This window comes from Quercus robur, chromosome 2 (genome assembly GCF_932294415.1).
Source record: "Quercus robur chromosome 2, dhQueRobu3.1, whole genome shotgun sequence".
Lineage (NCBI taxonomy): Eukaryota > Viridiplantae > Streptophyta > Magnoliopsida > Fagales > Fagaceae > Quercus > Quercus robur.
This window is the reverse complement of record NC_065535.1, coordinates 7,860,752-7,877,640: the sequence shown is the minus strand read 5'-3', so window position 1 is coordinate 7,877,640 and position 16,889 is coordinate 7,860,752. Positions and strand designations below refer to the sequence as shown.

The 16,889-nt window shown below is 32.0% G+C and overlaps 1 protein-coding gene and 1 pseudogene across 1 annotated transcript; both read right to left on the bottom strand.

Annotated features, from left to right (window-relative positions):
• Positions 1-1,221: 1,221 nt before the first annotated feature.
• LOC126694256 (cytochrome P450 82A3-like) lies at positions 1,222-5,265 on the bottom strand (annotated as a pseudogene).
• A 2,509-nt stretch (positions 5,266-7,774) lies between these two features.
• LOC126712150 (cytochrome P450 CYP82D47-like) lies at positions 7,775-10,174 on the bottom strand. Its single transcript, XM_050411360.1, has 2 exons — positions 9,122-10,174; positions 7,775-8,579 (listed from the first exon to the last, which is right to left on the bottom strand). Exons 1-2 carry the CDS (start codon positions 10,073-10,075, stop codon positions 7,956-7,958), a joined length of 1,578 nt encoding a protein of 525 aa, XP_050267317.1. The 5' UTR covers positions 10,076-10,174; the 3' UTR covers positions 7,775-7,955.
• Positions 10,175-16,889: the final 6,715 nt, after the last annotated feature.

Below are 16,889 nucleotides of genomic sequence, written 5' to 3'. Positions count from 1 at the left end.
TTCGTCCCCATACCATGTACGATCGAGATCTACCTAGCCTTCGACATTTTTCATTTGTTGTTTTGTGGCCTGTGCACGATAAGGATCCCTCTGCTCTTTGGTGACACTAGTTTGACTTGTAAATAATTGGCTAAAATGCAAAATTAATTTTCTAAGTTTTTTTAGATTTCATTTCAATTCTCTAACTTTACTTTCATTTATTTTAGTCTTCTAATTTTCAAATTTATTCAATTAAGGCTTTTCCATCAATTTTTGTTAAATGTTGTGGTTAATTTTTCAAATTTTTAAATATTTCTTAAAATTTTTAAATTAAAAAAATTCAATTAATGATTGAAAAATATTTTCTAGATTTTTTTTTTCAAAAAATGTAATAAAAGTTGACAAAAATACTTTAATTAAATAAATCTGAAATTTAGAAGACTAAAATGAATGAAAACAAAGATAAAAAATTGAAATAAAATCTGAAGAATAATTCTACAATCGTTGAAAATCTTTTAGCGTAAGATATGACAAATAAAAACCATTTCTGAAATTCCAAATGGTCCATGTAATGGTTCCTTACAACTCCAATTCATTTTTTGTCTGGATCTTCCTTAGCCCCAGTGTCCACACGTTTTGGGCTAAGGGGCCACACCGACTCACCCTCTTGCTTGCATATCTGAGCTTCTTGGGTAGCACATTTTTCGAAGCGGGCCATATGAAAATTTTGTTTAGGCCATTGGGTTTGTTTGTTTTACATATTAAAAAAAAAAACCTGTTTATAGTACGGGTAAACCCATCTGACCCGCAGGCTGATCCGACCCGAAATTAAATGGTTTGGGTCGGATATTGTCCTTCGAATTTGGGTCAGATTAATGGGTCCAAGTCTAGATTTGCCAGGAGGCCCAGGACTATATTTGAGTATTGAGTTTTGTGGACCATAGCAGTAGATACTTAAATCAAACAAGAAATGAGTGTATCCATGACTGAAAGAAGGTTCTAAACAAATAATAATGAAACGACGCACATATAAGTCAGCTTGAGTTATATTTGGTGTAGTTTTTTGTGATGTTATAGACTTATAGTACTGAATAACTTTTGTTTTTCGTTTCTTGTTTTAATAAAAATGACTATATGTTAAGAACAATGTAATCTTTAAAAGTATAATTTTTCATATTTTAAATTCTAGAAAATGTATTAGTCCTAGATTGGATAGTAAATATCAAAATGATAATACATTGCTTTGTAGTTTAGATATTTTTTCATTTCTAGAAATTGTTCTAGATCAAGATCCCAATTCCATGCTTAAAACAAGTACAAGAAGCACACAACAGTTCTAATTGAAATGCCCCAGTAGTTCTAAATTGGTTACACTATGCATATACTTGGACATTAAGACGGGGAGTGAGATGGACTTCAAGTGGGGTGGCTTTGAAGTTGGTTTGTCCTGCTGTCTCGGTCATGTCCACAGGTTCATTTGCAGGGGTTGCAATTTCAAAAGCATGCAACAAGGTAGCTAATTATGTGAGTTGCATAACTTGTAGTGCAAACGATATCCCAAGACACATTCTTTTACCGCTACCAAATGGTATGTATTCGAAATTTTGGCCCCCTAACATCAACATCCTTGTGGATTGTAAGGAACTTTTCAGGTCAAAATTCATTTGGATCTGACCACACATGTGGGTCTCGATGGAGCTTTGGAAGATTAAAAATGAGTCCAGTGCCTGCTTGGACATGATAACCAGCCAAATTGTAGTCTTCAATGGACTCCTGTGGCACTAAGAGTGTTGCTGCAGGATATAAACGCATTGTTTCTTTGATAACAACTTGGAAATAGACCAAATGTTTCATGTCTGGTTCCTTTACGAGCCTTTCTCTACCAACTTGGAGGTCTAATTCTTGTTGGACTTTCCTTAGGACTTCTTAGTTATTGAGAAGTAACGAGAGAGCCCATGTCAATGTTACTATTGTTCTGTCTGTACCCACTAAGATTAGGGCCTACAAAAAGTGTACAGAGTTATTTGATTAAAAATGAGTCAAAAAGTGTCTTTAAGCCAAAAAAAAAAAAAAAAAAGTTAATTATTTTATAATATATAAGTTAGGTTTAAACAAATAGGCTAATGTTTTTTAACAATTTAATTATTAAATCAAGTAAAATAAGAGATTTGAATCTTAATTTTAATTTTATTTGTAAAGATTTTGAAACAGTATTAGTGAACTCTTTTAGCTCAAATAAATTAGTTTATACAATGGGTCCATGCACGGGGTTGAGATTTAAGAATCCAAAAGTATGTCATGTCTCACTTATGGCTTCATAAGTTCATATAGGAATAAAATGTTTTAAGTTTGGGAAATTGGTTTTTTAGTATCTTATTTATATTAGTCAATAAGTATAAATCCTTTTTCTTGTTTATCAACTTGTATTGGTATCTTTCTATCAGAAAAAATAAAACTTGTATTGGTATAGCTTATTTATATAAGATCAACATAGAAGAATGATATGAAATGCCAGGTTATATATATTGAGAACAAAATTTGTTCCAATTCTTTTTTTCTTGTTTATCATGAACTTGGTTTGGCATGATCAGATTACCTCTTTGGGTCTTTTCTATAAGATTCAAGTATTGAATATTGACACTAATAGTAGAATTATTTAAAGTCTCTGAAGCATCTCTAACCCCTGGGCTGCACTAACTGATGTTGATTTTGTATTAAAAAAAAAAATCAAGTTTAATTCATAACTAATAACTCCTTTTCATGAGCTACCGTGAGCTAGCATTTTTTTTTTTTTTTTTTTTTTTTATATTAAATATTCAGTATCATATATTTGCTGAATCTTATGTAAGACAATTAATTATCATCAAATTGTTGTTGCCACTCTCGCTTTTCTAAAGTGGTAGACCCTCCCATAAGTTATTTTTATTAGGATTATCTCTAAGTAAGCCATATTAATCAAAACAGAACTCAACAACCCCACTTCCTTAGTGCTAATTTTATTCAAGATAAGCATGCATGACAGTATGAGCTTATGAGGGCATGAAACGCATAAAGTTTAAATTATTGGAGCACCGACATTTGGATAAACTTATCAATCAATCTCACTTGCTTATCAATAATTCATAGAGGCCAATAATTTGTTGAAATTTTTGGAAAGTGAGAAAATTAAAAAGTAAAAAAATTTCAACATTTAATTTGTTTTTGCTGAATAATATGTTAAACATATAATTATTGATCTGGACCACCTCCTATGCTATTTTCAAGGTGTTTGAGCGTATGATACTATCTAATTATGTCAACAAAATTGTTGTCACATCTAAACTGCCATGTATAGGAAGAAAGAAACATATGATATCTTGTGATCTAGGGAAACCTAGCATTAGGTTTAAGGTAGAAATCTTCTCAAAAAAAAAAAAAAAAAGGTTTAAGGTAGAGATTATTTTGTAAGTGATGTTGGAAATATTATAAATTTTACTAAATAATGTTACAAACAGATGTGTCAATAATCATAAAAGAATGATGTTAGAAATACTATAAATTTTACTATATAAACTAAAATGTTATTCAGAACAAAGTGATTTCTTTTTTTTAGTATGAATAAAAAAGTGATTCAAATATTTAATTATTTATAGTAATATTATTTAAACAGTACTAATCATATTTATACTATATCAGTTTCTAGGTTTTTTGTGATAAAATTTATAGTTACTTTAGTATTTTTCATCACACTTTAAGTGGTACTAATAATATTCTCGTCACATCAATTTTTGCTTTTTTGCAATATAATTTGTAAATAACTTTATCATTTCACGTATCTTATATATTTCACTCTATTGAAAAAACAAAAAACAAATTATCTAAATACTGTTCAGTGTAACATAATTACTAATAGAAATGCTAAAGTTTACTATTAAAAATAAAGATAAAAAAATAGGGATAAAGTATACTGCCCAAAATAACTATTTGTTATGAAACTTCCCTATCAATTTGATAGGGTTTCTATTTCTTTTTCTCTCTTTTTTTTTTGGGGGGGGTGGAGCTCGAGTTTCAAAACGCCACTATAGATCTTTAAAACGTCACTATAAGCTCCTTAAAAACGCCTCTATAGGGCTTAACTCGATTTTGAGAAATCGAATTTCAAAAGAGGGGTATTTCCCTAATTAGTTTGGGAAAGGGGGCATAATGCTGCTTTTTTTTGCCCGAAAAGGGCATTTGCCAATTTTGTCCTAAAATTTATATACTAAAGTTTGTAATAAGTGTAGCATCACTCTATGAGATATTCCTAGAATGTCATGGAGGAGCATTTAGATCATCTACCAAACTCAACCATGAACCGAACTCCTATGTCTACTAGAATGCATACTTTTTTTTTTTTTTTTTTTTTTTTAATTTTTTTATTTATTTATATAAGATAGAATTTCTACTATAACTTAATCTAAGTGTAAATGTGTGTGAAACTCCCTCTTAGTCCTAAAGACTTGAACTCCGGCCTTTACCTCCCACATCCCACAATTATTTATATTTGTGGAGTGACCATTGTACCAAGGTACTAGAATGCATACTTGATATTATTGGATGAAGGGCCTGAGCTGGGGCCGCGTTTAAAAAGTGCGGCCATAGGACCATCAGTCCTATAGTCACAGGTTTTAGGCCACATTCTGAACCGCGGCCTAAAAAAACGTGGCCAGAGGATATAGCCACGTTTTTTTATCATATAGCCGCGTTTTTAAAACGCGGCCAGAGGTCCTTTTTTTTGTAGTGATAAGAGGTTTTAATGTTCATTATATTCAATATATGCATTAATTAATTAATAGGATTATGAGTGGCTTACTAGGCAAGTAGATTTGATGATTGTATCCGCATCATACTTGAAGTCTCATCATCATCATCTGCAACATTGGACAACATCACATCCATAAAGTCTTGGTGGTCTTTCACCTCGCCCGAAATTTTTACTTGCTTACGTTTTTCTAGCCCTTGTCCAAGTACTATATGATCCAATTTTTTTTGCTGTATTCTTCATGGCTTTTTTGTACCCTCCCAAGTCAAAGCACCTTAGATATGGTATTGCATCTGACAAAACAAATGCCAATAGGGGCCATAAGGGCTGAATCCAAACATGGCGCCATAGTTGTAACCCAAGAGATCTGCGGTTAAGAATTTTGGACGGCTGGCAAAGCCTTCGTCATTGGTAGTAAAACACTTTTTGGTTATCTCCTAATTGCTTGCTACTAGAGTTCGATGCACACCCATGATAGCAGAGATTGGTCTGTACTTGTCAGCCATAATACCCAAGGTTATATGGGGGTGGTTGTGAGTCTTGTGACCCTCCTGATAGGCAGGGCCAGCCCAAGATTGTTTGAGGCCTAAAGCGAGAATTTTATAGGGGTGTTTTTACATCTAAATATTACTTAAATAATATTTATTTATTTATATTTAATTTCAAATCCATTATTTATTCTTACTTATTAACATGACTTATTCACCCAAAGTGAGCTAATGATAATTACTATATAGGTTTTACAAATTGGCATATCACCAATAAAAGAAAAGTTATTCAAACATTCATTTTATTTTATTATTTAAGTAACACCGATTATATTTTTATCACATCAGTTTGTAAATTTTTTTCCTAAAATTTGTATTAGCTTTAGCATTTTTCATGCACTTAAGGTGACTGTATTGTATTTTTATTAATTCATTTTTTTTTTGGGTGGAGAAAATGCTAAACTTATTACAAATTTTACTACAAAAAGCTTACAAACTGATGTGACAATGAGGTGACACTTCAACAAAATAATAAATGAGTATTGAATTACTTCATTGGTGACATATCAATTTGTAGGACCTATATAATAAAACTTGTAATATACTAGAAAACTCTAATATTTTAGGGCTTCTTAAGATTGGGATAAAATATACATCTAACTCACACTTTTTCTTTAATTAAAAAAATTAAAAAAAAAAAAACTCATGACCCAATATTTGGGGGCCTTTTTATGTCAGGGGGCCTTAGGCCATGGCCTAAATGGCCTAGGCCTAGGGCTGGCCCTGCTAATAGAAGGAGGTGGCCAATCAAAGGCCACGCACCGCCAACTTCAAGTGGAGCAATCTTTTTACTAGCAATTCTTTGAAGTCTTCTTGATATCCGAAGAGAAATAGGAAAAGGGCGAATATGATGGCCATAGAAAGTTGTGAAGAAAGGGTACGAGAAGAGCTTGTGGATTTGTGTTGTGATAAGGTTAACACTATTTAGGTACAGACATCAATCACAATTAGGGGTTTTTTTGGGCTATTTTTAGTACCGCACTTTATGGTACGGTTTAGCCAAAACTATAACCGCACCACATCTTAAAATTTAGCTAAAATCATAACTGCACATCTTATTTTTGTAGTCACATGTGTAATGCGGTGTATAAGATGCGGTTTAAATGATTTGAAGTCGGTATATTTTTCAAATTTTGGGCTTTTCTTACCAGCCAAAATTGATTTTGCCCTTTGTTTTGGGCTAAATTTTAAACTGTTGAGCTAGTTTTTTTCTTTATTTTGGGTTGACTTTCCTAATCAACACTTGCTAGGATTATTAAAATATTAATAATATATTTAATATTAAAAAAAGATTAATATATAAAAAGGGTGCGGTGCGGTGGGGTTTGTGCGGTTTTCTTATTATAAAACTGCAAACTGCATTGCACCATGCAATGCGGTATACTGTTACTTGTGTTGTGGTGCGATTATGCAATTTCACGGGCAGTTTTGGTGTGATTTTTGCAGTTTGTGCAGTTTGGTGAACATCTCTAATCACAATAATGGCTAATTTATTAGCATATAATATCAGGTCAAAGATCAATCTTCACTTCACCAGTTAAATGAACGTGAAAATTAAACAAATTCGTAGGTGAAACACATTTCATTATTTAAATGTAGTAAAATCTATTTCAAATATTTTACTATTAGTCCTAGTCTTGAATCAAAGTTTCAAATTAATTCCTATATATATATATATATATATAAGGTTTCAAATCAATACCAGATCTGCCTGACTTAATACAAATTTTAAGTTTTATTTATAAATGAGATTAGTTAGTAGAAAGTTTAATAAAAAATAATTTTTTTTCTCTCTTTTACTATTTCATATATGGGAGTTATATTATAAATTTTATTAATTTTTAATAAGCAATTTCATTTCATATAATTATAAAATTATGATGTAACAAGATTTTAATAGACAGTTTAAATATAGAATATAGTTTAAAATTATTTAAAAAATATATATGAAAATAATGACGTGTAAAATTATAATGTTTCAAAAGTAAAATATTAGAGAGTGAACAAAAAGTCAAACATCTTTGATTTTATATAAGATTATGGATTATAGATATAAAGTAGTGTCATATGTTTCAAATCCAATTCTATTATTATAATAAAAAAATTATATTTAAATTTTTAATTATATAATAATAATATATTTTTTATGGTTGCGATGATAGCCTATGATGTTTAGTATTTATATATTTAAACCATGGTTTAACCAATAATTTGCAAGAGTCAGACTTCCTTTTAATATCTATGATAGCTTTAGGCCCAGCCACATAAGTCAATAAAACCTCTCAATATTTTGCCAAGATGATTGTGGAACAGCACCAGGCCCATATAATGCGTGTTTAACAATGGACAATACATGATTGTGGACCATATAAGTGTCACACTATCACATCTAGTAAATGAAAACTAGGAATTATGCTTAAAACAAGTACAAAAAGTACACCACTTGCCGGCAGTTACGACGATAACCTTAACAAAATCTCAGTGGTATATATTATTTATTGCTGTCACGTGACGTAGAGTTAATAAGTTCACATAGAAAACATCCTTTTATCATTCAACCAAAATAAAAAATAAAAATACAAAAGTACCCTAACAAATGAAAATGCCTTAGTAGTTTGCATATTTATTATATATAATATCTAGTCAAATTATGTATATACTTGGGCAGGAAGGCGAGGAGTGACATGGACTTCAAGTGGGGTGACTTTCAAGTTGGTTTGTCCTGCTTCCTCACTCATGTCCACAGGTTCATTTAACGGTGTCGAGATTTCAAAAGCATGCAATAAGGTAGCTAATGTGAGTTGTATAACTTGTAGTGCAAATGATATCCCAGGGCACACTCTTCTACCACTACCAAATGGTAAGTATTCGAAATGTTGGCCCCTAACATCAACATCCTTGTGGGTTGTAAGGAATCTTTCAGGTTGAAATTCATTTGGATTTGACCATACATCTGGGTCTCGATGGAGCTTTGAAACATTAACAATGAGTCGAGTGCCGGCTGGGACACGATAGCCTGCCAAAGTACAGTCTTCAGTAGACTCGTGTGGCACTGAGAGTGATGCTGCAGGATATAAACGCATTGTTTCTTTGATAATAGCTTGGAGATAGACCAAATTTTTCATGTCTGATTCCTCTACTTGCCTTTCTCTACCAACCTGGAGGTCTAATTCTTGTTGGGCTTTCCTTAAGGCTTCAAAATTGTTGAGAAGTAAAGAGAGAGCCCATGTTAATGTTATTGTTGTTGCGTCTGTACCTGCTAACATAAGGACCTACAGAAAGTATAGAATAAGAAAAAAATGTATTCGGCCTAGCTTAATTATCTGGTTAAAAAGGAGACAAAAAGCATCTTTAAGCAAATAAGTTAGTTTTGAACCAATTTAATTTGGACTTATCTATATTCCAATGTGCTGAGTGTATTAGACACAAGCCGTATCCTTTATTTCGAAGTTATCCCAATTAAATCAAAACAGAATTACAGAGTCGACAACCCCACTTTGGCACTTCCTACAAATTACTAATAAGACAAGAATAACAAAAAAATATCTGAAAATCTCAAAATGTAGTCCTATCTACATATATTTAGAAAATTAAAAAAAAAAAGGGCTTAAATTTCCTCTTTCTTTCGGCGGTTTGGTCGATTACTAACTTTTATTCAAGATAAAGATGCATGAGTGCATGCATGTACATGCATAAAGTTTGAAATATTGGAGCACCAACATTTGGATGAACTTATCAAACAATTTCACTTGCTTCCCTGACTCTTAATATATATATGTGTGAGAATTAATTAACGGGGTTATGAATAGCTTACCAAGCTTGTAGCTTTGATGATTGTATCAGCATCATAACTGGAAGTCTCAGCATCATCGTCAGTAACATTGGACAACATCACATCCATAAAGTCTTGGTGTCCCTTCACCTCACCTGAAATTTTTGAACGCTTATGTTCTTCTAACCATTCTCCAACCATATAATCCAATTCTTTTCCTGTTTTCTTCATTGCTTTCTTGTACCCTCCCAAGTCCAACCATCTTAGATATGGTATTGCATCTGACAACACAAATGCCCCAGTCAAATCGAAAAAATCTCTCAAAGCCTTTCGACGTTGATCATTCTCCTCATTCTCCATATTGGTCACAGCCCCACTAAATCGCTCTCCTACAACAGTCTTCAATACTACGTTTAGGGTTGTGTAACCAAACCATCTTTTCATCTCCACTGGTACGTTTTCATTCTTGACCCATTGGTAATACATGTCTTTTATAGATGCACTTACCTCGGCTTGCCGAATGTGCTTGAGCAACTCAAGTCGGTGATTTGAGAGGACCTCAAGCACGGTTATTTTTCGTAATTGACGCCAATAGGGACCGTAAGGGCTAGACCCAAACATGGCATAGTTGTAACCCATGATTTCTGCGGCTATAGCTTTTGGGCGGTTGGCAAAGGCTTTGTCATTGGTGGTAAAACACTCTTTAGCTATCTCCCAACTGCTTACTACTAGAGTTCGATGCACACCCAAGTAGATAGTGAAGATTGGGCCATACTTGTCGGCCATTTTACCCAAAGTTATATGAGGCGGTTGTAACTCTCTTAATAGGCGGAGGTGGCCAATCAAAGGCCACGCGCCGCCAGCTCCAGGTGGAACTGTCTTTTTACTGGCAGTTCTTTGAACTCTTCTTGATATCCATAGTAGAAAGAAGATGAACAGGAAAAGGGCAAAAATGCTAGCCATAGAAGTTGTGAAGGATGGGTACGAGAAGAGCATGGTTGCTGTTTCTCGTCTTTTTGCATGGAGGTTTTGTGATGTAAAATATAGCCCAAACAAGTAAAGCTTAGGCAACAGAAAGTATATTGGTACTTGGGTACGTAATTGTCCACGTATTTATAAACATATTATTGGACCAAATATCCATTTTACGTGATCACCACTTAAAGTGAATATGGATAAAATATTCATCAGGTGAAGCACTGAAACACGTCTCGTACTTTCATTCTTCAAATGTAGAAGGTAAAGAAAAGCAAAATGTAGCAGGAAAAATCTGGCTTTGTTGAATTCCACTTTTGACTGAATGTCCCGAATTTGATATTTTTTCACTGTAGAGATCTAATAACTTATTAAATAATTTTTAAATATATAAATAGTACACATATGAATAAAATATTATTGGACCAAATATCCATTTTACGTGAGCACCACTTAAAAGTGAATATGGATAAAATATTCATTAGGTGAAGCACTGAAACACGTCTCGTACTCTCATTCTTAAAATGTAGAAGGTAAATAAAAGCAAAATGTAGCAGGAAAAATCTGACTTTGTTGAATTCCACTTTTGACTGGATGTCACGAATTTGATATTTTTTTTACTGTTTAAATATAATTTATTTTATTAAAAATTAAAAATACTGTAATAAAATAATTTATAAATATGTAAATAGTATCGTTGAACTAATTTTTAATTAAAATTTATTTAAAAAAAAAAGTTTATCGGTCCTATGAACAGTATACGAGACCCACAAAGTGAAATGTTGAATGCAAACACTATCCAAACATTCACTAAGTATCCGTTTGGATACTACGTTTGTTGTGTGCATCTGCCTTTTTTTATTTATTTTTTTTAGAAGCGTGTTAACTGAGTTCTAGTGGATCTTGTGCACTATTCACGTGACTCACAAGCCTCTTTTTTCAACAAAATTTTCATTAAAAATGGGTCCTACATCATTATTTACACATTTAAAAATTATTTTATTACAGTATTTTCAGTTTTCAGTTTCAATTTTTAGTTTTCAACAAAATGGAATCCAAACTGACCTAAGTATTTAAGTTTGGTTTGCTTCTAGTGTAAAAGTGAATTGGACTGGACGCCATACATATTGAAAAATGGGCACATGTCTTGACTATCTATTGAATAAATTTTTTTTGTCCTTCCCTCGGAGGTCCGTCTCTCCATGTGGTCAACTTAAGATATCTATCTGCAAGGGTTGAAATTTCTTGAAAATATCCCTAGCCATCCAGATTGTCAATCATCTTGTGATGCTCCAAACCGACTAATGATATCATGAGTTTGACATGTGACAAGGATTGCAAATCTATAATATTTCACCTTAGATCATTGCCATTGGCTTCTTAAAAAATATATGTAATTGGCATCATCATTATATATTTTATTTATTTTACCTTATCACTTTAATAAAACTTACCTCTTATTCCATTCTTTATTTTTCAATTTATTCCATTAATTAAATGAACATATTTTATAAACAAAAACAAAACACCAGCGTTAAAATATTAGATGCACCACGCTATATGTACTATTTGCTACGGTAATAAATGTGCTGTTTTTAAGAGTTTTGTTCGCTACCTGGTAAATTTTGCATTATCTAATGGAAATGCTCTGGTATGTTTACAAGGTCTCAAAAACCTTCTAATGAAATCATTTTCTAACTAAAAAAAATCCACAAATTTCTTTGAATTCCAAGATTTCCCATGACCCTAAATGTCTAATATGTTATAATACAATACTAAAGTTTATTTACACACCATGCATATAGTGAAGATTGGTCCGTACTTGTCAGCCATATTACCCAAGGTTATATGGGGTGGTTGTGACCCTCTTAAGAGGTGGAGGTGGCCAATCAAAGGCCATGTGCCACCAGCTTCGGGTGGAGCTGTCCTTTTACTAGCAATTCTTTTAAGTCTTCTTGATAACCATGATAGAAAGAAGGGAAACATGAAAAGGGCGAATATGATGGCTATAGAAAGTTGTGAAGAATGGGTACAAGAAGAGCATGTGGGTTTGTGATAAGGTTAGGCAACACTACAACAGAAATTATTTTAGTACCGACATCAATCACAATAATGATTAATTTATTAGCACAATATCGGGTCAAAGATCAATCTTCACCTCACCAGTTAAATGAATATGAAAAACAAATTCGTAGGTAAAACACATCTCATTATATAAATGTAGTAAAATCTATTTCAAATATTTTACTATATATAATATATTAGTCCTTCTCATGAGCTACCATGAGCTAGCATTTTTTTGATTAAATATTTAGTATCATATATTTGCAGAATCTTATATAAGACAATTAATTATCATCAAATTGTTGTTGCCACTCTCGCTTTTCTAAAGTGGTAGACCCTCCCATAAGTTAATTAATTTTATTAGGATTATCTCTAAGTAAGCCATATTAATCAAAACAGAACTCGACAACCCCTCTTCCATAAGTACTAATTGTATTCAAGATAAGCATAAATGACAGTATGAGCCTATGAGGGCATGACACGCATAAAGTTTAAACTTATCGATCATTCTCACTTGCTTAGACTGACCATTTAGGGAATGAAATAATTTTTTAGGCATTTGCTTTGCTCCCATTCATAGAGGCCAATAATTTGTTGAAATTTTTGGAAAGTGAGAAAATTAAGAAGTAAAAAATTTCAACAAATAATTTGTTTTTGCTGAATAATATGTTAACATATAATTATAGATCTGGACCACCCCCTATGCTATTTTCAAGGCGTTTGAGCAACCCAAGGCGGTGATTTGAGAGGACCTTAAGCGTGGCCATTTTGCGTAGGGCAAGGCTTATGTCCAGTGAAAATTTTCACTGGACACGGCAAGATTTGGACACATGTCCAAAAGTGGTGTCAAGGATCCAACGTGTCCAGTTTTGTACATATTTAAAAATGGGCACATATCCTGACTATCTATTGAATGAATTTTTTTTGTCCTTCCCTCGGAGGTCCCTCTCTCCATGTGGTCAACTTAAGAAATCTCTTGGCAAGGGTTGAAATTTCTTGAAAACATCCCTAGCCATCGAGATTGTCAATCATCTTGTGATGCTCCAAACAGACTAATAATATCATGAGTTTGATATGTGACAAGGATTGCACATCTATAATATTTCACCTTAGATCATTCTTATTGGCTTCTTAAAAAATATATGTAATTTGCATCACCATTATACATTTTATTTATTTTACATTATCACTTTAATAAAACTTACCTCTTATCCCATTCTTTATTTTTCAATTTATCCCATTAATTAAATGAACATATTTTAAAAACAAAAACAAAACACCAACGCTACAGTAATAAATGTGCTGTTTTTTAAGGGTTTTGTTTGCTACCTGGTAAATTTTGCATTATCCAATGGAAATGCTGTGGTATGTTTACAAGGTCTCAAAAACCTTCTAATGAAATCATTTTCTAACTAAAAATAAAATCCACAAATTTCTTTGAATTCCAAGAGTTATCATGACCCTAAATGTCTAACATGTAATACAAATAATACAATCCTAAAATATATTTACACACCATTCTGATATGACTTCAATTTCAATTTGCTTGCTATTCCCTAAGATTTGAAATAAAAGAAGGAAATATCTTGACTCAACAACTCAATAAGTAACCCATGATCTTAATGAGTAGGATCATACATATAGAGAAAAAAAAAATTGTTCATAGTATACAAATTTCACGTTTGGTGATAGGATTTTTTGGTATTGGCTAATTCCATGACAAATATGCCTTTAAGTGTTGCAACCTGTGACTGGAAGCTCGATAATCTCTAGAGACAGAATTTTTGCTCCTATTGCAAGTATTTTGAAAGCTAAAATCTTCAAAGGTTGGAACAAAAATCAATAGAGAAATGGGTATATCCATAAGCAATATAAATTAGATTACTCATTATCATTGTCATCGTCACCAATAGGTGGTACATAATCATTTTCATTTACCACAAGTCTAGCTCTATTTGTTTTCCCCATTTGCACAATTGGGTTGAGAAGAATCCCTTAGAGAAGTTGATAAATGCTTCAACCCCAAAACATCGATTCTCTCTTGGTTATGCTTCATTCTAACCAATCTTGTCATCTCATACTTTGCAATATTATGAGTATCTTTGGCCTTTTTGGTAATTTTTTGGAACCATATATTGACATGAGAGATAAGTACAATTGCTACTAACATTATATATCATAATTCACATCTTTATCCATATTAAGATCAAGACAAGGGCAAAACTTTAACACAACAAACATAATCCACACATCATAATTCACATCAATATTCATATCATGTTCAAGATAAGTACAAAACTCTAAGACAATTGCTACTAACTTTACATAATTCAAATCAAGATCAAGATAAGTAAAAAATTTAAGACAATTGCTACTTAGATGACTCCAAATCAATATCTATATCAAGATCAAGACAAGTACAAAACTTTAAGACAATTACTACTTAAATGATGCATCATAATCCACATTATTATCCATTTCAAGATTAAGACCATTAAAAACTTGAAGACAATTGTTATGAACTCAACATATTATAATCTACATTAATAAACAAAGTCATGATCAAGACAAGCACGAAACTTTAAGACAATTGCTACTTAGATGACTCATCATAATCCACATTATTATCCATTTCAAGATCAAGACCATTAAAAACTTTAAGACAATTGTTATAAACTTTACATATCATAATCTACATTAATAAACAAAGTCAAGATCAAGCACAAACTTTAAGACAATTGTTATGAACTCTACATATCATAATCCATATCAAAATCAAGATTAGGTATGTCATGCTCTTCATTTTGATTAGTGTCTCTTGAAGCTCCACCTTCAAGAACAACCTCAACTTCAACATCACCCATACAATATTGAATATTATCTTCAACATTAATAGGGACAACATCAACAATTGCCTCTTGTTGGAATACGTCATTAGCTTTTGTATTGTCATTGGATTCTCTATCCTTGACTTCCAGGACATCAAACATGCCTCTATGTTGGATGTATTGCACATTAATAAAAAAAAGTCATGATCAAGACAAGCGCAAAACTTTAAGACAATTGCTACTTAGATGACCCATCATAATCAACATCATTATCCATTTCAAGATCAAGACCATTAAAAACTTTAAGACAATTATTATGAACTCTACATATTATAATCCACACTAATAAACAAAGTCAAGATCAAGACAAAACAAGCACAAAACTTTAAGACAATTGTTATAAACTCTACATATCACAATCCATATCAAGATCAAGCTCAAGTATGCCATGCTCTTCATTTTAATTAGCATCTCTTAAAGTTTCATCTTCAAGAACAACCTCAAGTTCAACATCACCCATACAATATTAAACATTATCTTCAACATTGATAGGGACAACATCAACAATTGCTTCTTGTTGGATTGCATCATTAGTTTATGTATTGTCATTGGATTCTCCATCCCCGACTTCCAAGACATCAAACATGCCTCTATGTTGGATATATTGCACAACTTGCCAAGGTCCACCCAATTTGGTATCATGAAGGTAGAATACTTGTTTTGCTTGACTAGATAGTATAGAATGGTCATTTTGATACCACCAAGATGTTAATGCTTGTGCAGTGCACGCCGATTCTTTTCATTCTCCTTCGACCATTGGTACCAGTATTGTACCATTCACACGGGAACAAAACAACTTTATGGTGAAACATATATTCTAATAATTGTTTTGTAACTTCTAATGACTCGTTAACTTTCAATATTTATCTATAATGAAATACAACATGTGACATTAATTAGTAATGAGCAATGATCAAACTATACAAATGTTTAATAGTATTTAGTGTGTGATAAAATTCAAAATGTCTTACACGTTCTTTACCACTTGGGAAAATCTTGTTGTTGTATATGGGTTATGTCTTCTCGAGTAGAATTATGAAATGTGTTTTTATGTTCACTGTTCAAAACAAGGTGATTTATATTCAGATAATCATTGCTAATAGTATTGAAGACAACTCAAACATCATATGCATATGACATCACATACTTTAAAAGACAACTTAAACATCGTAAGCATTGTCATGTAAAGCTCTATTTGACAAGGAATTTTTTTCACTTAAATTCTTTACTCAAGTTCCATATCAAAGATAAGGACTAATTAAAATTCAAAAGATAAGAACTCGTTATTTTCTTAGAATCATTGTATCAGGACATTCCTTAAGTGTTATGTCAAAGATAAAAACTAATTAAATTTTTAAAGATAAGGACTCTTTCTGTTCTTGGGTTTATTGTGTTAGGTTTAGACGCCAATTGAGTCATATTTGATCAAATTTTAACCAAATAATTAGTTAGATTAATTATGCTGTAGATCTGATTTAAACAAATATCAAACATTCACAAATCACATGAACACCAAGAATGATGACCTAGGAAAACTTTTGAAACTGTGATTTCAAATTTTAAAAAAATAAAAAAATAAAAACCTGGAAATGATTTAACCTAAAAAATCTTCAACGCAACATTTCACTAATAGAATAGAAGTTTGTACAATATGATTAACCCAGAATCTACTACTACCTCATGTTGCTGAGAAAAAAAGCAAGACCTGAAATTTGGCACGAATCTTGATCAATCGAGATAAGTGATTCTTTTCTGTACTTATCTTTTTATGATTTCTTAAGTCTTCATCTTTGTAGAACTTCTGTTTATTTGTTTAGACCCCTTAAAAAAATTGTTTAACCTAATGACTAACTGTTTACTTAGGTTAAATAGTAATAGATCAT

Coding starts and splice junctions, on each gene's coding strand:
- LOC126712150 (XM_050411360.1), bottom strand. CDS start 10,075: ATGCTCTTCTCGTACCCATCCTTCACAACTTCTATGGCTAGCATTTTT. Junction 8,580..9,121: donor TCATCAAAGCTACAAGCTTG/GTAAGCTATTCA, acceptor TACTTTCTGTAG/GTCCTTATGTTAGCAGGTAC.